The following is a 24,694-nucleotide window of genomic DNA, read 5'->3' as shown; positions in this document are numbered from 1 at the left end:
CGTGTTCATCAGAGAAATGCAAGCTAAAGCCACATTGGGGATACCATTACTCACCCACCAAAATGGCTAAAATTAAAAATACAGTGCCAGGCTCGGCAAGAATGTATTGTTAGAACCACTGGAACTCCCTTCCTTTGCTGGAGAGTATGTAAATTCCTTCAAGCCCCTGGAAAACCGTTTGGATAAAAATATTCTTAGCTGCTTTATAGATAACCCTACACTGAAAACAACTCACATGTCCACCAACACAAGTGAGTAAATTATAATATATTTACACAGCAGTAAAGACAAATTAGTGATACCCACAGCACCATGAGTGAATCTTGTAGTGTGCCCCGGTCCGGGAAGATCCCACATGCCGCGGAGCGGCTGGGCCCGTGAGCCATGGCCACTGAACCTGCACGTCGGAGCCTGTGCTCCGTAACGGGAGAGGCCACAACAGTGAGAGGCCCGTGTACCGGAAAAAAAAAAATTAAAAAAAATAAGAAATATAATCAGCAGAGCAGCAACCCAGGTCTTGTTGTGTATCAGTAGTGAGTGATTTCTTTGCTAAGGAAGTTTAACTTGCAGCGCAAATACTAAGCACTAAATATTAACCTTTCAGAATTGTATTGTTCACAGTGTTTATTTAAGAACTCTTAAATAGCTGATATCAAATCCTGGACATCAACCTTCCAATTTTTGGAGCAATATTAGATTTCCTGTGAAATTTCTGGCTTGAACTTAGCCACTGATTTCTTGTGTTTCCGAAGCTAGAAGAAAATGAAGAGGTAAAAAATACTGCTTCTCCCTAGCCATCGCTCATCTGTCCTCCTTTTTTCCAGATATTCAGAGTGGTGTGCATCTGTTTGGGTAATCCACCAGAGACGTTTACCTGGGAGTATCGAGACAAAGATAAAAACTATCAGAAGATTGGCCCCATAACACCCTTGAAGTTTTACAAGGAACATGTCAAGCCACTCTTCAATATGGAAGATAAGGTTGGAGACTGGCACTGGCAGCCACTGGCTGTTTACTTTCAAATGCCTGTTGACTACAAGAAAGAATACACGATTCCTGGGTTCCCATGCATGGTCATCAAACTAGACACTAAACACAATTTTTCCTCCTTCCTCTGAGGTATTTTATGTACCAATTCAGTTGGTCATATTAGGATCCCCAGTGCTCCTCTTCAGAGATTTTTCTAACTATGGGCCAGCAGTCAGTTTAATTCCCATATGCTCCCCTGATTTGGGCCCTGAGTCATTCTCAGGTGCGAAGACAATAAAAGTATACTGGGTGTTTCTTACCATGGGTTCAGAGCATCACTCTACTGTGGGCCCCTCTCGGGACTCTCTTGCAGAAGGGAGCAGTGTCCCATCCTCGTTTTTCCCGCTCACTTCAGGGCTTCTCCACCTGCCTAGCAAGATGACTAGAGCCCCTTCTTCATTGGCATCTTGACCGTCTTAAAAGCACATGGCGTTGTTTTATGATTGGAGTCCCAACTCAGTTGTGGTACTGCCAGATGTTGAGCCTTTCTGGTAACTTGAGAGCAGAGGTCTTGTAGTGATGGACTCGTGAATTGCCATCTTGCCTTACTCAGTGCACACAATTCTGCAGAATTAGTTTTGGGGTGATTCCTGCCAGTAGGAGAAACAGGTTGTTGCAACTCCCAAATATGTCCCTTATACTAATTAGAATATACAGGGACCTCTCTCACATGACCTTGCCACCTTTTGTTTCTCATTTAACAATGTGTAATGCTTGTTCTTGTAGGCAGAGGCGCTAAGCTTGATAACAAATATATGAACTTAAAGGAGAGGTCTGTATCTTGCTTGACACTCCTGGTTTTATGTTCTAATCAACATGTTCTTGATCTCAATAGATTTGTTTAGTGAATGACCCTCGGCCCCACCACAAGTACAGCAAACTTTACACGGTGGACTACTTAAGCAACATGGTTGGAGGGAGGAAAACTCTATATAACAACCAGCCCATTGACTTATTGAAAAAGATGGTTGCTGCCTCCATCAAAGATGGAGAGGTTGGTATTGTTTCTTTGTCTTCTGCATAGGAGTTAAAACCTTTCCTTCCAACTTTTTTGGTGTAATAGGAAGAACTTATGTTGACTTCTTTCTTCTTCTTTCCTCTATTTCTAGGCTGTATGGTTTGGCTGTGATGTTGGAAAACACTTCAGTGGCAAGTTGGGCCTCAGTGACATGAATGTGTGAGTGCAAGAAATTTAAAATGCAAAATCAGTTGTGGGTTGTGACTGTTGGAGTGCATTCTTGGTACGAAGTGACTCAGCTCAGGTTCACTCAAAGATTAAGGTTGGCCTGAGGGTGGGTCTGTTTCTTTCTATTTTGTAGAGTTTGAGGATTCATAGCAGAAACTCCACATATTTATATGCTCTAACCTGGGAAGTCAAGATCGTACTTCATATCTGAGTTGACATTGTTGGATGTTCCTAAAAAGTCATCCTACATGAGAAAGACACTTAAAAAAAAATTTGTTTTGATATAAAAAAAAAATAATGTAACACTCAAAGTAATATTGTAAAAGATACAATCAATGTGATGCCAAGTATTTGATACCAAGTATTTATCAAAGATACCACATACTTTTTGTCTTTATTTTTGTACAATAATTACTTTTTAAAAGACAACTTAAGGGACTTCCATGGGTGGTCCCGTGGCCTCCACGCTCCCAATGCAGGGGGCCTGGGTTCAATCCCTGGTCAGGGAACTATATCCCACATGCTGCAGCTAAGAGGTCACATGATGCAACTAAAAGATCCCACATGCTGCAACTAAAGATCCTGCACGAGGCAATGAAGATCCTGTGTGCCGCAACTAAGACCTGGTGCGGCCAAATAAATAAATATTTTTTTTAAAAAAGGCAACTTAAAAGTTGGATTACTGGGACTTCCCTAGTGGCACAGTGGTTAAGAATCCACCTGCTAATGCCAGGGACACAGGTTCGATCCCTGGTCCGGGAAGATCCCACATGCCACAGAGCAACTAAGCCCGTGCGCCACAACTGCTGAATCCCGCGTGCCTAGAGCCCATGCTCCGCAACAAGAGAGGCCACTGCAATGAAAAGCCCACGCACCACAATGAAGAGTAGCCCCAGCTCGCCACAACTAGAGAAAGCCTGCACACAGCAATGAAAACCCAACGCAGCCAAAAAAAAGAAAAAAAAAATTGGATTATGAAAGGTTATAAAAATAATAGTAACTGATTACTGTGTAAATCTGCTTAGTGCGTTTGGGGTTATAATTAAAGGTTTTCCAGATCTCTTGTTTGCTGTTTGAGCCTTCTTAACTACTTCTATTGCTTTGATACCTTATGTATTTTGTCTTTATGACAACTAGGACTAATATGCATACATACTTTAAAGCATTCCTCCTGTTTGTTTATGACAATGAAGATTGATTTGTGAACTGAATCATTCAACTTCCTTGACTGTTAAAATATATCACTTTAGTGTTACTTGTAAGTAATTATTACTTGTAGGAAATTGAGTAAATATCTTGACAGTTAACAACAGGAGAAAGGAAGTCTGCTAAAAGAGAGAATTCATGAGGTTTTTTAAACTTTGAAAATATTCTCCAATATTTTGACACTATTTAAATTTCACAGTTAGCAGTGGTCTAAATGAATTCAGAAACTGAGTGCTTCTGCCGGCTCAAAAGAGAGCATTTTTGAAAGAAATTACTTCAGAAACTTTTAAGTTTTCTTGCCAAAATGACAATGCAGGCTTATCTTGTCAGCTTTTTGATTTGGGGAATTTATGTTTAATAACTTTGTATTTTTCTGAGTACTCTTGTGACACAGAGAGAATGGAATCCCATTGAGAGACTAAATTTTGCATGTACCACGTTCTGCAAAGAGCTACAGCCCAGATATATCTGGAGCTGCAAAGCCCCTTCAGGTTCTTCTATGATCTTTTACAACCAGAAGCCAATTATCCCCCATGATTGTACTCTGTATATTCTGTGCTATTGTTCTCTTTTACAGCTATGACCATGAGTTAGTGTTTGGTGTCTCCATGAAGAACATGAATAAAGCTGAGAGGCTGACTTTTGGTGAGTCACTTATGACCCACGCCATGACCTTCACTGCTGTCTCAGAAAAGGTATGACCCTCAGCGTGCCCACTCCAGTGTTTGCATAGATGGATCTACATGCTCCTGCAGACCGTTTATTCCAGCAGAGCTTCTTCATAGTGTATACGATTTCTGTTAAAAGTTAGCAAGACATTGTACCTGCCTCACTTGGGGTTTGGCTGGATGCTCAGAAGTAATAAAAATAGAAACTTTCCATGAGGAGCAGAATTTGTGTCAGCAGGGAGTAAGGAAGTAACTGCTTTTCTGTAACTTTGGAAATTCCTGGTGTGAAAAGAGGTCAGCAAGGGAACTTGGGAGAGGATAACTTCAGTTTAATAAGGAATTAAAATGTACCCTGAAAGTGTTCATATCTTGATGACTTATGTTCAGACTCACCTTCCTTTCATTTGTCATTCAGATTCTTCTGCAGTAAAATGTCAATAACAGTAATTTGTAGACTCCATGCCCATTACTGGATTTATGCAGAGCTTCAGGAAATTGGATGTAAAAAGTATGTTGAATTTCCTATGAAATACTCTGACTAATAATATCACTGTTTCTAAGACACAGTGTTGGAAACAACAACTGCAGTTTTATTTCACAAATAAGCCTTCCCATTTCTAGGCTGTAGAATAGATATTTACTCCTGTGCTCAGGGATCATAAAGAAGAGAAGACTTCAAAATACTTTAGTTCTTTACCACTGCAAGCAGAAGTGTTCTTTTCCTAGCCTAATTGGAAAGAAAGTCACAGAATAACTACCTTGACCTTAGAAGCAAAATATTAGAAGGAACTTCTCATAAAATACTGTAAATAATGAAATAAAATTCTATAGTAAATAAACTAGAATAAAATACTACTAAAATACTTAGAATAAAATATTATTAAGTTGTTCATATTTATGTTTGGACCTCCTATATTGTAAAATTCAGTGGATTTATAACTAAAGCTCCTTAAAGTTAAACTTTTAAACTATTCAGAGGATTATTAAAACGGAAAACAAACTAAAAACCTTGTAATTTCCAAGAGAGTTTTGGGTTTTATCATTTTCCATCTCTATTATAGAGTATTCCTGTTTTTCAGAAATAAAAATCGTACATACTCCATGTCATTTTCTCTGGAACTTCCATTCTTTCATTGGCATGGTTTATTAATATGCTTTTTTTTTTCCCCTCTGGGAAACGGAGCTACATTACCTGTAAATATTATAAAGCAGAATTGATACTATCATAACTGGAATTTTATATTGAGATTTTTCTCTTCCTTCTACTTTGAGTTTTTGACCACTGCATAACTAGTTTGCACTGCATTTGAATGATAATGCAGAGGTAAATGCTAGTAAGTATTCTGGGATATTCTTTCTTGTTTGGGGTTTCTTGGAATCCCTCTGAGGGAGGTCCAGATATTATTCTATATTTGTAGATGACATGGCTTGATCTAGGTCATGCAGGAATTCATTGGCAAAGGAAAGAAGAAACATTTTGAAACTTACTATAATAAATGACTTTAGGTGATATAGATTCTAACAGTTATATTTAAAAGGAAAGTAAAGATGGACTATAATGCAGGGAGTAGAAAACCAAAACATTTAATAAGGTAGCCCCAGAATGTATAGTTTATTGATGTGGTTTTAAAGGTACCTGGGGCTAAGATTAAGGGGTAGGTAGTCCAGATAAGGGTGTTTGAAACTTGTGGGTTTGATTGTTGGCTATTTCTGAGACTGAAAATTGCTGAGATTCAAGAAAACTCTCAGGAGTAAAATCAAATCCCATGTAGATGAGACTCGTGCAGTTTTATGCAGGTGGGAGTTGACAGATGACATCATTAGGAGATAATTCAGGAGCCAGCTCTCTTCTCATGCTACCAAGATTTAAGTTGTTTTGACATCAGCTAATGCCCTGGGTAAACATGAGAGAGAACAGTCTTTTCCCAAGTGCAGCCTTCTTATCCCTCTCTGTGTCACTGTAATAAAGACTATAAATGAAGGTTATCATGATGAGTATCGTTGTCCCTTTAAGAAGATGAAAATTGAGCTTATTTTATTAATGAAGATAGAAGGAGAACGGAACTGCCTGGGTTTTGTTTTATGAAAATAGTGTTTGGTTTGCCATTCAACCTCTATTGTATTAAATTCAATATTTGTGTAACTGAATCAATAAAAGAACACATAGGAGAGTGTCATTACTCGGTTCCCCTAAGAAAGAAAAGTAGGCTGTATTGATGAGAATGTGTTTGTTTTCTTTTTTAAACTCTTGACTAGGTCTTAGAATCATTTCTAAAATAAATACAGTGGGATACCTCTGCAAAGAATGCTGATTAATTAAAAGCAAGAGTCTCTGGCTTCAGATGGTGTTCACTGCTTTCAGTAATTTAATATTTTGTTTTTCTTGGCCAAGAGGCATTTTAGTGTGCTTATTTTCTGTATACAATAGAATGTAAAGAAGAAAATAGTATTTATCGCTTTGCTGGGTTTATTGCATTTTCACCCCAAGAGATTCAAACTCCACTTCTATTAGAGTATCCCTTTGGTTATAGTGGAAGATATACGGCCCTGGTCATGTATATCATTGCTGTATAGAGAAGGCTCTTTCTTCTGAGTGGCTGAATAAGAGCTAAAATTACATGACATCTCATCAGGACGGATCTAGTTTCAGACTACACACTGTCATCCACTCTTTTGCAGGATGATCAGGAGGGTGCTTTCGTGAAATGGAGAGTGGAAAATTCGTGGGGTGAAGACCATGGCCACAAAGGTAAGCTTAATCTGGTAATACTAACTCAGAGTGACTAGGTGTGCTCTACTCTCTGCCTCCTAATGTGAAGAAAAAGCTGCCCTAGTGTGGATCATTTTTATTTTTCAGTAATTGGTCCCGTTAGCTAGATTATTAGCTAGACTATTATGGAGAAAAATCTGAGGATCTCGTTTGCCCCCAGGATCCCTATGCCCAGCATGGTAGGCCTGAGCTCCCTGGTTGGCTCTGAGATCAGTATGTGCTGGCATTTGTTCCAAACCGTGCTGACCCTAATAGACCTTCGTACCAGAATCACTTGACCAGTAAGAAGTTTGAGTGCCCTTTGCCAGGACACTTGCTTTGTGGAGTTTGGTGCATTTTCATTTACTGCACTAACTCTAGAATAATCAGAAGCTTTCTAGTGGGAGAATGGGATTGGCAAGAAACTTTAGGCATGTATTGGAGACTCCTGAGAAGTTGTGCAGTCTAAAGTTGTGAAGTCTAAATGCTGTGGTTACCATTTAGACGGTTTTATTCTGACAATCAAAACGCAGGCAGAAGTCGTAAGTAAATTATTGTAATTAGGCTTAAAGAAAAACCACAGGTAATATATGAATTGTAGAAAAATAAAAACTACAGATAAGCCAAAAGAGGGGAAAAAAATCTCTAATAATCCTGCTACCCAGCGATCACCATTGATTAACTGTTTAGGGTATATTCTTGCAAATCTTAGAGACCATATTTCTTAAGACTGTTTTTCATAATAGATTTAGTAGATAAAAGCCTTTTAAGGTATTGTTACGCTTTAATTTTTAGAGTTTCAAACCAAAAAGTGGCAACTACCAGAGAATATTATGCATGTCAGCATTATTTGCTTGTGTGTTATGCGCTGGTCACATCTTGTAGCAGCTGTTTCCCAGAGTCCATATTTCTTACTTTTAGCCAGTGGATTCTGGCTAGGAAGGACACATAAACCACAGCTCTCTAGACTAGTTAGAAGACTGGAAGGAAATAGGTAGGGAATCCAGTGAGATTACCCAGACACTTGGAATCAGACTTCAGCTATCTCACCCAAGCAGCAATCAGCCAGAAATATTCTTTAAAAAAAGTAAAACAAAATGAAAGAAAAACAAGAAAAACAAAATAGCGATCTCAGCAACTCTTTACCTGTTGCTTCCCTCTTTGTTTAAGTGATTTTCCAGCTAAGTTCTTTAGAGCTCTAAGATTTCCACGGGTAAAAGGTGGAGGTTTGGAAGGGAGCAGGTGGGGCTTCAGTCGTTTATATTTGAAAACTACTGTCTTAGAAGAGCCTTGACAAGACTTGAGTATGCTGCGATTGAGTGGCACAGGCTAGTAGGTGATAGCCAACACCTAGAGGCCATTTAATCTGTCATTTCAAGTCTTTTCATCTCCCCATGAAATGCTCATTGGTGGATTTTGGCAAACTATCTCTGGGATCTGCTGTGAAACTCAGCTCAGTGATTATATGTAAACGAATATTAGCGCTGTTGGTGTGTATCTGTTCATCATCAGGTAGTTGCATGTCCCCCATCTGTGATTTCTGTTATTGTTCTGTGATTATGGGGCACTTGCTAAATTAACTATTATGAATTAAAGTGCAACATATTTTTTAATTGGTGATTTCTTATAAGATAAATTCATTTTAAGACACAAAACATTGGGATCAGGTAGAGGTGGGTATAAGGAAACTAGCAAAAAGATTAAAAACAAACAACTCAGAATTCAGTTATATCCGTTAAGTTGATGATGGTTAAGAAGTGGATGCAAAGGAAAAGCTTGTCTTGAATTGGAAGGATTTGGTATTTGTAACATTTTAAAACATAAGCTATTGTTTCAGATGAAACTCTGTAGCTTCTGTTTCATTTTTGGTCTTATTTGGTCCCTGTAAATGGTTTGTTATTATAAAGATTAGTGTCTAGGAAAAGGACTAAAGTTATGGTTTGTTTAGACCAGCCTGGACCCGTTGGCTTGTTTCTGAGATATTTTTCTATCTATAACAGTCACTGAGTTTGTAGTTAGTAGTGATACCCATTTAAGAGAGGATAAACACTTGTAAAGTCAGGCAAAAGCTATGTGTTCTGTGTAGTGTGAGTTATTGTCTTTATTACTTTGAACCTAAATACCTACTCTTAAAGAGGATTCTAGGCCACTTTGCTAATTTATTTTTTTCCATTCAACTGTACCTCTTTACTCCTAACTCAATAAAAGTTTTGCTTCTGCTGATTTACTCATTCTATTATTATGTTGAGAGAGCTGGGGTCTTTTTTTTTTTAAGTTCAAAGGTTATAGCTTATTGCACTATAAAACATTAACCAGTTTTGCTTCCAACCCAGAAGTCTAATATTTAATTATTTACATAATTATACGAATTTTATCATTTATATTATAAAGCACACATAATTATATCACACACACACATTTTCAAATGTCCTTTGGCTCTTTGAACTGATTGTGTTATCTTACTGGTTCACTCTTGTAGTGAGTTGAATAAAAATCTTTAACATGTGTTCATTTTACATTTGCATTATATCACCATTTTACTTCATAAAATTTACTTTAATGACAATGATACTCCCTTCTTAGTTTTTTTTTTTAACATCTTTATTGGAGTATAATTGCTTTACAGTGGTGTGTTAGTTTCTGCTGTATAACAAAGTGAATCAGCTATACATATACATATATCCCTATATCTCCTCCCTCTTGTGTCTCCTTCCCACCCTCCCTATCCCACCCCTCTAGGTGGTCACAAAGCCCTGAGCTGATCTCCCTGTGCTGTGCGGCTGCTTCCCACTAGCTATCTGTTTTACATTTGGTAGTGTATATATGTCCATGCCACTCTCTCACTTCGTCCCAAGAGCTGGGGTCTTGATCCCTGTGGTCTGCCTGTAATCCTTCCTAGTGAAACCTGTCTAGTTAAGACTAAACTAACTTTTTTGTTGTTCTTGAATAACTGAAATGCCTGAGATTATACAGAGTAAAGCATTTCAGTAGAGAGCCAAAAGATAAATTGAACTGAGTGGGGGTAGCGAATAGTTCATTCAAAGCCAAATAAATTATTCTCATGTGTTTCTTGGTAATGTTCTTTCTGACTTAACAGGAAGGAAGGAAAGAAAACATGATCTAATTTAATTGGCACACTTGGCCTGACCTTAGGAGAATACGTAGTATGTTATTATGCGGGCAATGTGTGTTTACCCCAGCAGGGCCCTCCCGTCTGTCATCCTGGTGGGCATTGGCTGCCATGTCTGAGACAGAACCTCTTTGATGCTCTTTCAGGAGACAGGACAACCATAAACAGCATCGCTAGGATTTTGTTTCTGTAGATAACATTGTTAACAGTTTGTTACTGTTCTCTATGGGGTTTCTGCTTGTTAAGATTGATGGTTTCTCAAAAAGCAATGTTGATAATACTACAAGCTGGAGGTGAACAGAGCAGAGATACCTGGGCAGGCTGCCTTTCCCTCTGCCCAGTTCTGGCTTTGGTCTTTCCCATTGGTCATGAGACTAATAATTGAATCAGATAACCTGACTGTTTCCTAAAGGGGACAAATATTACCTCTGACCACTAGACACATAAAGGGAGAAATAAATTCTTATCTTATTGAAGCCACTGGGTTACTTCATATTGGGGAAGTATTCTAGTATTCTAGAATTCTAGTATTCTTAGTCAGATGGACTGAAAATCGGATACATATCTAAGATGGTGTACAACCAACGTGGCTTTCTTTTCTCCCCTACTTCTTGAAGTACTTGACTGTATGTTTATGGATCACATTAGAAATGGATTTCATAGTTGAATGAGGGAACAGACCTTGGGACTTGGTACATTGTCTTTCATTTTGAAAAGTTGATATGCTTGTTAGAATCAAGTAGTTTGTAAAATGTTTAAAAATTTAAAATAGGGGTGATAACCTTTGGTGCTTCTTACTCTTAGTCAGAAATTCATCTGAGAAGAGCATAATCTTTAAGCCAAAATAACCTACAGGTCATCTCACTAAAAAGTGGTAGAGCCAGAATTATAATTCAGTCTGACATTAGAGCCTGTTTCTTAATCACTAAACTGTGCTTCCTCCAAGCTTCTCTGTTCTAGTAACATCTAGTCTACTCATGGACATACCAGATCAATTTATGAACTTGGTGACCAGAAACTAGTGGCTACGGGGACATAAAACTTGTATAAAGTATCTGGAGATGAGTAAATGTCTGCTGTCAGGAGAAAGGGCTCTTAGAGCACTGTTTATGTCTGGGAATCTGAACAAGGAGGGGAGGATGGAGCATCTCGTGAGTGGTTTGTGTCCAGAGTTAGCACATCGTGAGTTGGGCAAGTGAAAAACTGTATGTAACCACCAAAAATTTCCCAGGATTATTTTGTCGATGCTGCTTTATAAAATGGTTCTTTGTTTTTGTTTCTGTTTTTTTTTTTAACTTTTTATCATGGACAATTTCAGGCATATACAAACAGAATAGTATTAAGAAGTCCCCATGTGCCCATAACCCAGCTTCAATAGTTATCAACATTCTGCCATGCATATAACAAAAGTGTTGATACTCAGTAAATTAAATTCTTGGATGGTCTCCCTAATGAACCAGTCTTATTACGGAACTTCTTTTTATGATTGATTCACTTAGTCATGAGATGATATTCCAGTTCTAAAGTCTGATACATTAGAGCTCTGAAGGTAGAATTATCATAATATAGTTCTTAATGCTTATAGTCTAGTTTCTTAATATGCTGAAAAATACAACTTTTTAGTAAAGTTAGGAGGAATATTATTTTCTAACTCTGCAGTGGTCATTGAAGGAAAACCTTTATCTTTTAAAAGTTTGTTTCTCTACATTTTCATTTTGAACCAAGATTAGTTTTCATTTTTCAAATTGTTTTTGTGCCTTTTTCAGCTTCAACTTTGAAGCTGTTTTTAACTCACATTCTTCATCTTTCCTTACAAATAAGCCTTTCTGTTCCTGATTTTATTTTAGTAAAATTTCCAGACTTCCTCATAAAAGGGAGTCTCTTGATGATTTCAGTTAAAGAGGCTTTGGCATGTTAGAGATTAATCTGGAAAGAAACTTATGTGGCTGATTCACATTACATCTGGACTTCTGCTGCTTTCTAAAAACCAAAAGAATGGCCTTTAAATTGCCTCACCATGTGATTTGGGGAACAGTATGTCCAAAGCCAGGCACAAAATTCATCATATCCTTCATCTAACGTTATATGGTGGAACCAAGAGAGACAGTTACTACTTTCTTGATTATAGATCCTGCGCAGTCATTTGTCTCCTTATGGTTTCACATTTCTCTGTCAGTAACACGGATAATGACTAATTTCCTTATGAGGCCCTATAGTTTATATATAGCCATCAAACTGTATACTGTTATATAACTCTAAAAAGTTCAATGAATATTCCATATTTCTGTCAGAGGTACTCAGGACATAGAGTTCATAACATCTTGCTTCATAAGAATTCAACATCTGCTAATGTATTTGTCTCTTTTTCCCTCACAGCATCATGTAGAGTAACTCAGGATATGAACACCCATGTTTGATGTGAAAAAATGAAAACACGCTGAGAGGTTTTAACTTGTTCAGGTTGCACAGTGTCAGAGAGAGGATTGGAATTCAGATTTCTTAATGTGACACAGGCAGCTTCCCTAAAAATGTATATTACCTATGAAAGATAACCGGTTATTTGCAGATCAGTTTGAGATTTAGTGGATTTCTAGCACAGATAATATAATTATAGACAATATTGAGCTGGACTTGCAGAAATAAGAGAAAATTATATGAGGTAAAAGTGGATGCTTCTGATTTCCTGTAAAAGAGCAAGATACAAATTTGTTTTGTCACCTGAGGGTTTTCATGTCTCTCCAGGCTTGGAAAAAGCGCTGCTACTGTCAGATTCGGGTATCTGAGTTCTTTCAGAGGGACTCCTCATCCTCCATCTCCATTCACCAACGAACCTGCATGACTCAAGCTAAAAAATAGTTCATGTGAGTGGAACAGAGGAAGATTGACCGTTGCTTCCTTATCAAAGTGTGTGACTAGCAGAGGGCTACATTTGTGAGAGGGGGACAAACTATGGAACAGAGGCTCCTCCTAACTTGCAAGCAGGCATTGGTTTCAGGGAGAAATCTCTTCACATTTAATACAGATTTGTGTGTGTGTATTTGCTTTCTCCTGTAGAGAGGATCTGTCATTTTCACCAGATTGTCTCCCAGGTGTGTTCGTATTGCTTTGAGGAGGATAGAGGTTAAGCACAGAACCTGGCACCAGATGCCTGGGAACACATCCTGGCAGTCCATCCTATTGGCTGTGTAGCCTTGGTCATGGTATTTAACCTTTATAAGCCTTAGTTCTCTGATCTGTAAAATGGGGTTAATAATTGTACCTACCTCATAGGGTTGTTGTGAGAACTGTGCCAGGCATATAAGAGGTGCATGAAAATATTAGCTATTGTTGTTACTGTTGTTAATGTTATCTGTAGACAGGTGAGAGCAGGAGAGTGAGAACATAAGGCTCTTTAATCCTTCCCTCTGGGAGAGGGCTGTCTTAACTTGCCCATGGTTCTAGCGTCAGGTCTCTAAGAATTCAAGACCCTCGTGTGACCACTGGACTGCATACCAGTTTACTGGATGGATGACTTGTCATGTGGGCTTAGTTGCATGAAAGAGAGCAGTGGAGGCGAGTAAACCTAGTGCCCAGGAAAACCCATTAGCAATAGCATCACCTCACATTTATTGATGGGATGCAGGGAACCGTGCACAGACCATGGTGGAACGTATGTCTCTGACCCTCAGAGGAATTTATACTTATTCACCTGGGGCATGGAAGGGGATTTGAAGAGGGCTGTGATAGGACAAAAGTGGCATTCATGGTGTGCTCCTCAGACTGTAAGATATAGGATAAGTAGACCAAGGAAAGCAAGAGAAGGGATGATTTCTCCAAGAAGGCAGATGACAACAAAAGAGGGGGAACCAGGTAGAGCCCCCTCAGTGGGGAGACAATAGAAAGACATTGAAGCTGAGGTTGTTGAAATGCGTGAGGGGTTAGGGAGAAGTCATGGAACTAGGTGATGTCAGCGAGAACTTGGTGGTAAATAGTGCTGCAGGGCTTCCCTGGTGGCGCAGTGGTTGAGAGTCCGCCTGCCGATGCAGGGGACACGGGTTCGTGCCCCGGTCTGGGGCACGCGGAGTGGCTGGGCCCGTGAGCCATGGCCGCTGAGCCTGCGTGTCCGGAGCCTGTGCTCCGCCACGGGAGAGGCCACAAAAGTGAGAGGCCCGCGTACCGCAAAAAAAAAAAAAAATAGTGCTGCAGCAGGGCAGCCAGAAAATGAGTCAGTGGGAGAGGCTTTGGGATTGGACTTTCAGGCAGATTTTGGAACCTTTAGGAGGCGTGAGGGTAGAAGCCCAACTGTGCTATTAATGCCACATCAGGAACATGTTGTACTTGATTCTTTCAAATGCTGGGCACAGGGGGCGGGGAGGCCAGGAATTGAGCTGGGGCCGTTGAGGCTGTAAATCTTGTTCCGTATGGTGTTTGCAATTTATTATAAAAACAAGTTGCTTTTATAATTACAAGTGCAAAACAATAAAGGGGGTAAACTACGAGAGAGATGGTGAGTGATTGGAACAGGGAAGGCTCCTTAGTGATTCTTCAAAGGTGAGCAGAGTTTTAGGAAAGGTGTTAGGGTTGTGGCTCTTTTGGGAAGCGAAGTGGAAGGCCAAGGAAAGGGGAGCTGAGAAGCGTTGCTCTTGACCTGTGGCGCATGCTTCAGGCCAGTCCGAGGCCTGGGGCCAAGAAATAATGTGGCCTGCCATCAATGGAGCTTTTGAGGAATGATCAGAAAGCAGGCTTTGTCTGAACCAAATAGGAGTAATGATGTTTGGGGTTAGAGAGAAGTCGTTGAGTTTTGGTGAGGAAACAGACCCTTGGATGACACCTCAAGTTGTGTTTTCTCCTCCTGTCCAACATCAGAGACCCTGGCGGGATTTTGTGTGATCTCGGACTTGCCTGGCTCATGCCCACAGTCCAGGGAAACAAAAAATCAGACTGGTTGGTGTGCTGCCTTCTCTCCTCAGCCCAGAGGTGGACAGGCTTCTTCTGGACTCCTTAGCAGAGGGCACGTCCTCAGGAAGTGTGCACTTCTGCAGACTTGTTGTGGTTTGATGGTTTAAAAAAATGGAACCCACAAACCAAAACAACCCTCTTTCCCAACCACATTTTCCATTCTGCCTTCTTACCAGGGAAACAGAATCTTCTGTAGCCTTTGTTTCTGAAAGAGGCTACAAGTAATATCCAGCTGTAAGAGTATCCCTTCTCTTATCAGCAAAAAGTTCAGGAACTTGAACTACAGACCAGACATTTGTGTTATACTCTGGAGGAAAAAGAAGCTTCTCCTCAGATCGGTGTCCAGATATCTGTCTCATAAGTAGTGGGTTTGTTTCTTTTTGAAAAATGTCCAGCCCATCCTGTTCTCCAGCCTTCTAAATAAATGCACTTAGAACACATGACATCTCTTTGATTTAAAGATACAAAATACCTCATAAATGGACCCCGCAAAACCTGGGCTCATGGCTCTTGATGTGGGGTGTGTGAGCAGATGGGACCTGGTTCCAGACAGTGCCTAGATGAGGAGCTAGATTAAGCAGTTATCTGTTGGCCAAAGTCATAAGTACCTGCCACTCTCTTTGCCCCCCCTGAGTGCGGAAGCTGAGCCCCATGGAAAAGACCGAATTTGAAGTTAAGACCTGGATTTCAGTTTGGGCTTTACTTACTTACTGGCTATGTGACTTTAAACAGCTCATACCAACCCCGCCTGCCTTGTAGTGTTGCTGTGAGGATTAAAATCAAAACAAGGATAGTGGATGTAAAATTGCCTTTTTTTTTTTTTTTTCGGTACGTGGGCCTCTCACTGTTGTGGCCTCTCCCGTTGCGGAGCACAGGCTCCGGACGCGCAGGCCCAGCGGCCATGGCTCATGAGCCCAGCCGCTCCGCGGCATGTGGGATCTTCCTGGACCGGGGCACGAACCCGTGTCCCCTGCATCAGCAGGCGGACTCTCAACCACTGCGCCACCAGAGAAGCCCTAAAATTGCATTTTGAAGTCTAAGCTCCCTACAGATCCCTGTGTGTGTTTTGTTTTATTTTGCTTTCTAAGGTATAATTCTTTTAATAAATAATAAAATTACATTGTTCCAAAATCAAAATACAAAAAGGTATAAAAGGGGAATCTTGTTTCCATCTCTGTCACTCTCTACTCCTTTCACCTTCCCTTCTTTCAGTTTCCCATTTCTGTTCATTTCTATTGTATCCTTCCAGTGTGTTTTAGTGCAGCAAAGGTAGCATACCTTATGCCCCACTCTGCATCTTGCTCTCACTTCACTTAACAGCATGCCTTTGGGGCCTGTCAGTATGTTTTCACATCAGTACAGCTTCATTATCTTCCATTGTCTGGATGTACCGTACTTTATTTAGCCAGTTCCCTTACTAATGGAACTTGGGTCATTTCCAGGCTTTTGCTATTACAAACTATATTGCAGTGAGTTAATATCATACAATGATTAGAACAGTGCCTGACAATAGTAAGAGCTGAATAAATATTAACTATTATTGTGCCTAAATAAACATGTATTGTCTGCATGTAAGTACTGTTTTGTCTGTAGGATGAAGTTCCAGAAATGGCATTGCTTAGTGAAGAGGGTAAATGCATTTGAATTTTTTCTAGGTTGCCAAATTCCATTCCATAGGGATTGTGTCTTTTTGTACATTTGCAGCATACTCTGTACAAATGTAAGGCATGCTTTACACAGTGGGTAACCAACAGAAGTGGTTGACAGATGGTCTCTATTTAATTACCTGTTGAAATTGTGTATGTTCATAGCTGGGGACTAGACTGTGCCGAGGCCTTACTGAGTGGTGGATTTTTCACTGAGTTTGTGTTTCTTATGTTTTCTTACCACTAACCCTACTTTTCTCTCTTATTTATTTTTTTAATATAGTAGCAGGAAAATGTTTGTAAGCATAACAAAAAAGTTATAAGTTATAAAGGAAAAGATTGATAAATTTGACTTCATAAAATATAAAAAATTTTAGTATACTAGAAAAATACATCATCAACTAAATTAGAAGGCAAATTGCATAATAGTATAAAAAGTTTGCAATCATTATAATATATTAATATAGAGAGCACTATTACTGATCACTGTGAAAATGACAAACACACCAGTTAAAATTAGGCAGAGGTCCGAAACAGACTCTTTATAAAAGAAAACTGTAAATAGCAAGCACACACAGACAGAAGTTCAAATTGAACCAAAAAGAAAGTTGTAGTTATATATACCAAGTATTGATGAGGATATAAAGAAATTAAATAGATAACTAAGGATGTACACAAAGGTTTAATTACAAAAATGTTTATAGCAGTGTTGTTTCTAAGCCTAAAAAAACAATCCAGATTCCAACAGTAAGGGATTGATTAAATACATTTTGGTTTTATTCATACAAATTCAGCTTAAAAATTAAGATGTAGATAGATGTATTTTTTTATCAATGTGAAAAGAGCAGTATTGGAAAACAGCACGTGTGGTACTCTAATAATAGAGCACGTGTGATGTCTCATTTTTTTTAAATGTACAGAGTGTATGTAGAGACTTTCATCAGAGGATGATAAGTCTGAATAGGGCTTATCCCAAGGTGGTGGGATTGTAGGAGTTTTAAAATTTATATTCATCTTCTTACCATCCACCTCTTCCTTTTTCTCATCTTCCTCCTCCTCCTGTATTTCCATACTTTTTTATAATGGGCATTATTTATTTGGGTAATCTTTAAGGAATCAAAAAGCAATATAACATTTCAGAATTTTGAGGGGAAAATCACCTACCCAGTGATATAAAATTATCATTTTGCCTTTTTTTTTTTTTTTCATGTTTTCTCCCCCTGTGTATCTGGATTTTTAACATAATTATATAGGATATGCCATTTTTATATACTTGTTTTTATATCCATGTTTTGTATCCATGTTGCTATGTAGTCTTTGCAACTTCATCTTAAATGACTGATTAATGTTGGATGAAGTGGTTTCTCAGTATTTATTAGGAAGTTTGAAATACGAAACAAGTGTCAGTAAAGGCTTTGCTTTCCTTTCTGGGAGCCTTTCTTCAGCCTTGAGTTATCTGCATCAGGTGAAAGATTGGCAGTGACTTAATGAGGCTTCAGTCGTCTGGCTTCCTTAGGTCTGTGCTGCCAGACAGATCCATCACAGCAGAGCTGATGACTTGATTTTGTCATACCTTTTTTTAAAATAGCAAAAAAAAAAAAATATATATGTGTATATATATATATATATATATATAAACCACAAATAGTTTGTTATTGAGGTGAAATACTTCATAGAACAAAGCAAAAAATATATCTAATTCGTAAATGATAATATATTTATCACTTTAATTTAGTCTGAGAGGTTTAAAATTTAGACCTTTAGCAGGATTTCAGAAAACTGTTTTCTTAGGGTAAAGTTCTTCTTTCCCTTACACGAACCCATTCGAAACTCTTCTGTTTCTGAGTGAATTTGGCCTAACCGGCCTAGAGCTGTATCCATAGACACTTTTTCCCCTTAAAGACCGATACTGCCCTTTCTCTTTAACAAATACAGAAACATTGCCAGTGTCTTTGAGGGCCTGTTCACTTATTTTATTTCTTCCTGATAGCATGTAAACAAGACAAAGTTTAAACAAAATTTAATTTAGTTCCTAAAGCTTTCTTTATCCATTTATCTGTTTCCCTGAATGCCTTGTTCCCTGAACCTCGGGATCCTTGGAGCAGATTTTTTGTTTTCCTTTTTTTTTTTCTTTTTTCCTTTGGGGAACACCAGTTTCTAATGGCCAGAGTACATAAGGGCTAGAAGCTGCAACTTTCCTCAAATCGAAATGGCCTCTTTCATCCTGCCTGAGTGGGTACCTTACTGCTCCTCTGCACAGCCCTCACTTGGGTTTTAGACACACTGATCCTAATCTTCTCAGTCAAACTCCAAGACACGCAGTATCAACAGTTACAGCGGCCACAAGTTCATTACCTACCCAGGGCGCAGTTACTTGGCAGCCACCTAGACTGTGAGGTTTCTGTGGGCCCCCAAAGAACTCATATCCTGAAAAGAGAGACTAATCAAGGCAGGCCCTCTTGGCAGGGACACTGAAAGGGTGGATTACAATTGATAGGAGTTTTAATTTGTAAGGACTTACTCTTATCTCCTGCTTTTGGAACAAGATGGTGTAGATGTACTTATTGTCCATTTTCTCTGGGCATTCTTTGAAGACTCATTTGATTGTGTGATGATAGTATTGTCATAAGGATACAGAATTTTATTACACGAATCTGCCTCTATCCTTCACCTGCCTCACTGCCCCGAGCTCCTCTAAGGATTTATTCAGCGTGCATTAGGGTGAGGGGAAGGATGCCTAATGTCTCAAATGGTGTAGCGTTTAGTAGCCTGGTCTCCTGCCCACGAGAACTCTTAGACAAGGCAGATGCTGACTTTCTCAGGAAGTACTTACTTACATTTCTTGCAGCAAGAAATGGTACTGGTTGGCCCTTCAGCTGACCAAGCTTTGGCTGCTAGAACTTAGTGGCAGTAATGTAGGTGATGGTAGGGGCCAGGGACTTTGGAATGGCACGGGCTACAGCGTTTACCTGTGTTCTTCTTCCCTGAATCTCCTGTTGAGAAAGGAACACTGGATCGTGAGGGGATGAGAGCCCTTGCGCGCTTTCCCGGGCATTTTCTGGTGAGGGTAAACGTGCGGTGCCACATCAGGGTGAGCTGTCTTTGACTGCTGTCGCAGGAGCAGAATTGGGCATAGATGAGCTCCCCAAAGCAGTTGTGTTTTCAAGTTAAATAATGTCCTCTGTCACACCATTTAGCTTATAAAATTAGACTTAACCGTCATGATGCCTTTTAATTATTTAAATCAGTCTTGCTTTTAGAGCAGCAGTTCTCAGAGTGTGGTCTGAGGACCCCTGCCGGGTCCCTGGGACCCTTTTAGGGCATCTACAAGGTCTTCCTTCTCCAACAACGTATCTGTGTGAGGCCGGATTTGCTTCATCTACTTCATCCAAAACAACAGATTGCACACAGAAGCAGGTACAAGAATTTAGCTATCTTCTGAATTGTAAAGTAATGCCACTTTCCTAACTAAAATTTATTTTGTTTTGAAAGATATAATTATTTTTCCTAAAAATATATTATTAATATTCATGTTTTTTAATTCTTATTTTTAAATGCACCAATATTTTTAACTTTCTGTTTTAATTTTTACTACGGTAAATATCAGTAAGTATAACCCACATAAACACCTTTTTAGGGTCCTCAGTAGTTTTAAGTGTACAGTCTTGATCCTGGGGCCAGGAAGTTTGAGAACCAACATACTAGAAGATCACCTTAGGAGAAATACTACCTCCTCTCCCTTCCTCTTGGTCCTGTGTAGTGGGAAATGCTATAGCATAGACCTAGATTTACACGGACACTTTCAGAGAAAAATTGCTCAAGTGTCTAGTATACAGCAGGTGCCAGATATGATAAGATGATGAGGAGGAGGAGGAAGAGGAAGATTGCTAGTTCCTGTGAGTCCTTGGGTGTGTAGGTGCACGCAGTACCCCTGTGCAGGTACACAGTTTTGTCCTCTGTGCTCTTTCCCTGGCCCATCCTTGTTTTAAATACACACTCTTTCATCTCTTGCTTTAATTTTGCTCTTTGTATTAGCAGTGGCTCAGGTGAAGCATTTCCCCCGCTGTTTTCAGTTTGTTGGATATGTGATCCCGAAGAGGAATTTGTGTTGTCCTAGCGGAGCCTGAGATGCAGTCTCCCTGAGGGGAAGAGGCAGGTGTCTAGGATAGGTACCTGATGACACCACACTTTTTCTCAGCTAAGCTCTCAGCCTGGGGTGTTCGTACAGCTGAGCCCCTCTCCAGTCCTGCCACTGGAGAGATCCACAAATCCCAGGGCCTTTGTGAGGAATGTAGGTCGAGCAACTGTCGCGTCGTCCGTTCTGCCTGATCCTCACCACAGATTTCCTCCTAAGAAAGCAGCGACTCCCCCAGTACCATCTGGAAATAAGTGGCTACCTGGGAATGATGATCAGGCCCCATCAGGATCCCCCTAATGGCTTAGCTGGTTGTTGTAGGAATTTATGGTAGAGAGGAAGGAGAGACAGCAGCCTCGGATGCTGAGAAGGTGGGTAGGGTAAGAATCGAACTGGTATGCTTGCCCTTCTCACCCTAGAGGTTAACCCCCTATGTATGTGTGGCTGTATGAACAAGAAACATTTCCACCTACCTTTAGGGTCATTGACCCACCTTCAGCAAGGCAGCCTGGGCAGTGGAATAGCAAGATCTGGTAGCAGCTTTAGGTCCAAGGCCCAGCCCTGAACTTCTGAACCCATGTGACCTGGGTACATCATTTAGTTACTCTGAGCCCCAGTTTTCTAATTGGTAAAAATATAGCCATCCTGTCCTGTCTGCTTCACAGGGTTGCTAATAAGACTTAATCAGATTAAGTGAGATCATAGATGGGAAAGCTGAAAAACATGTACAAATGTTAGTTTTGTAAAAGACTTTCTTGTCGCGCCAGTAAGGCTTCTGCTCTTTGCCCCCCGCCCTCTGCACTCATGAGGCTTCTGTTCTTTTCTCCAGGTTACCTGTGCATGACAGATGAGTGGTTCTCTGAATATGTCTACGAAGTGGTGGTGGACAGGAAGCATGTCCCTGAAGAGGTGCTAGCTGTACTAGAGCAGGAACCCATTGTCCTGCCAGCCTGGGACCCCATGGGGGCTTTGGCCGAGTGATACTGCCTCCAGCTTTTCCTCCTCCCATGGGACCTGAAGTAGCTGCAAAGGACAGATCCAGGGACTGAAGCCAGAGTTACACAGGTGACTGTGTGTTCCCACGGGACACAGTCAGACTCTTGGATTTCTCCTCCAGGAACCTCTTTGGGAAAGTGTGCTTTATAGTGAAACAAAATATTCTCTAAAGAAAAAAAGGGAAAGATCAGGTCGTACTATCTACTCTCCTCATCTCCAACAGCTCAGGATCTCTTAGCATTTTAATCAGATGTAATTGTTTGTCTTAACTCTGTCACACCAGTTCGGTTCAGTGTCTGTTTTACAAGGCAGGAGAGGATGAGCAATTGAGGTGTGTGGAGAGAAAACGGACTTACTGCTCCTTGTTCCTAGAGTAGAGTGGGGGGAGGGTGCCCTAATATTTGAGCTCTCAAAACTGCATGCTGCCTGACAGTAACACTGTCCCTCCTAGGTGGCAGTCACTGAATTCGGATTTTTCAAGGTAATTTCATGTGCCTCTAATAGCCCAGGATTGGGAGGTTGATCAACACTGACATGATTCCTTCCTGTTGTTCTGAACTGTGGGGGAGCACAGCTCTACCTGAGTCATGGTTAAGTAGAGGGTTGGAGAAAGTAGGTGAGAGAACAACCCAAACCTTATCATGATCTGAATTATAACCATCAGAGGGAGCTCCCGCCAAGTGGTTTAACTTCTGCCTCTGGGTTTGGGAGTTGGGTGGGCATGAAAAGGGGATATCCATTCTTTCTGACAACTAGATGGTGCTGAGAAGCTTTTGAATAAAACACTTTGCTAAATGAGAGTATGTTGGCTTATTTGCTCTAAGAAGTGTGTGTTTGTTTAGCTACAAAGGAAAGCAACCAGGTGACTTGTGTTCTTGACAGTGAAAAAACAGCAAGATGGTTCAGGGCTGCCCTGCTTTAGCTTCTCTGTGGGATGTGTGATCCTTCCCAGCCTGTGCTGATCTTCACTGGCTTCTGCAGAGGGCTTCCAGGCACCATAGTTAGGAGGGCTTGTGCCCCTGCTACTTAACCGTTCCTTCACCAAGTTCCAGGGTCTCTACAAGGGTGGGAAGTAAGGCTCTGTTAGGTCCAGCCTTAGAATGGGCTGAAGAGTATGTATTTTACTAAGACTGGGCCTTTCTTTCATTGAAAGCAAATAAATACAGCACCCTAATCAACATTTCCATCAGTGCCTGAGTCCCTACCTTTCGGGCTCTCTCAGTTCTAGCATGGAATATTGTTTGTCATAGCACTTTCCAAGATAACATTAGTTAAAGGCTCGAGCATTAATCAGTGTTTACAATATTCTAATAATCCTGTTCCAAGCAGGATAAATCCATTTCTAGACATATCATGATGAAACCCCAGAACAGGTCTTAAAAGCATCCAGGAAGAAAATACAGATTGCCTGCAAAGAAAAGACAGATTGACAGCTAACTTCTCATCAGCAACTATATATGACAGCAGGCAGTGAAATGTACCTTCAAAGTACAATTAGAAATTAACCATGAACCTAGAATTTTATACTGAGTGAAACTGTCTTTCAAGAACAAGGGTGGGGAGGGGGGAAACAAGGGTGAAATAAGACATTTTCAGTCAAAAACTGTTGCCCAAGCAGAACAATAGTGATCTAATATAGAAGGTCTGAAATTCAACAAAAGAATGTAGAATCAAAGTGATAAACACGTGCACCATCTAAACAAGAAGTGACTGTGGGTAGTCTTACAGGGTTCAAAAAAAGATAAAACCAAAATACATGAAAATAGATAATGAGGGAGATGATTGGAATAAAATAAACATACTCTGAAGTCCTCGTGTCACTGAGGAAGACGATAAGTATATTGATTAACTTTAAAATAAAACAAGATGGGGGGAAGAAAAGAAAACACAGGACAAATACCATGTCCAAATAAGATAGAAATCTAAATGTGTCAATAATTACAATGTCTATAAATGGGTTAAATGTTTCAGAAAAAAGACAAGTTGTCAAATGGGATTTTTAAAAGAAATTCAGCCATAAGTTGATTACAAGAGACATCAGTACCTAGGATAAAAGAGGATAGAAGAGATATATCAGGCAGGTACTAACAGAAATAAATTTGGTATAGCTATCTTAATAACCAGTAAAATTATGGCCACTCAGACTAATTCTGGGATATGTTTTTCACAGCCTCCCTGGAATTGTACAGCACAGTGGCTCTGGAAACAGGCTTTAAAACAAAAAGCATTACTAAGGATAGAATCAGTACATAATTATATGCCCACTTGATTCTCCAGAAAAATTGAAGGATTCTAAATTAGTATTCACCTAATAACCTCAAAATATATAAAACAAAAACTGATGGCTACATGGAAAAACAAATAACCCAATATCATAATGGAAGATTTTAACACTTCTCAATTATTGATCAAGCAACCAAAAAAATCAGGTGAAGATTTAAGCATTTAATAAGTTTGATATAATAGACATCTAGTATCCTACCACATCTAACAACTGCTAATTCTTTTTTTTTTTTTTTTTTTTTTTTTGCGGTACGCGGGCCTCTCTCTCACTGTTGTGGCCTCTCCCGTTGCGGAGCACAGGCTCTGGACGTGCAGGCTCAGCGACCATGGCTTACGGGCCCAGCCGCTCCGCGGCACGTGGGATCTTCCCAGACCGGGGCATGAACCCGTGTCCCCTGCATCGGCAGGCGGACTCTCAACCACTGCGCCACCAGGGAAGCCCTTTTTTTTGCTAATTCTTTTTTTTTTTTTATTTTTTTGGCCATGCCACATGGCATGTGGAATCTCTCATTCACCCCCGACCAGGGATTGAACCCATGCCCCCCTGCAGTGGAAGCACAGAGTCTTAACCACTGGACCACAAGAGAAGTCCTTACTAATTCTGTTTTGAGCACATATGGAACTTCTGCAAAAATTGAGCAGATGCTGGGCAATAGAGTCAATCTCAACAAATTTCAATGGATTGTTACCATGCAGACCACACTCAAACCACAATGCAATCAAGTTAG

At 40.0% G+C, this 24,694-nt stretch overlaps 1 protein-coding gene across 2 annotated transcripts in view; it reads left to right on the top strand.

Annotated features, from left to right (window-relative positions):
• BLMH (bleomycin hydrolase) overlaps nucleotides 1-22,483 on the top strand; it is a 41,720-nt gene extending 19,237 nt beyond the window's left edge. For both annotated transcript variants that reach the window (XM_059998674.1, XM_059998673.1), the window contains exons 7-12: nucleotides 825-980; nucleotides 1,865-2,023; nucleotides 2,139-2,206; nucleotides 3,999-4,116; nucleotides 6,769-6,838; nucleotides 21,517-22,483. In XM_059998674.1, the coding sequence (XP_059854657.1) occupies nucleotides 825-980; nucleotides 1,865-2,023; nucleotides 2,139-2,206; nucleotides 3,999-4,116; nucleotides 6,769-6,838; nucleotides 21,517-21,668 (723 nt within the window). In that variant the 3' untranslated portion in view covers nucleotides 21,669-22,483. The remainder of the gene's footprint in view (nucleotides 1-824; nucleotides 981-1,864; nucleotides 2,024-2,138; nucleotides 2,207-3,998; nucleotides 4,117-6,768; nucleotides 6,839-21,516) is intronic.
• Nucleotides 22,484-24,694: the final 2,211 nt, after the last annotated feature.

Source organism: Delphinus delphis, chromosome 19, assembly GCF_949987515.2.
Source record: "Delphinus delphis chromosome 19, mDelDel1.2, whole genome shotgun sequence".
Classification (NCBI taxonomy): domain Eukaryota; kingdom Metazoa; phylum Chordata; class Mammalia; order Artiodactyla; family Delphinidae; genus Delphinus; species Delphinus delphis.
This window is presented reverse-complemented; position numbering and strand designations above follow the sequence as displayed.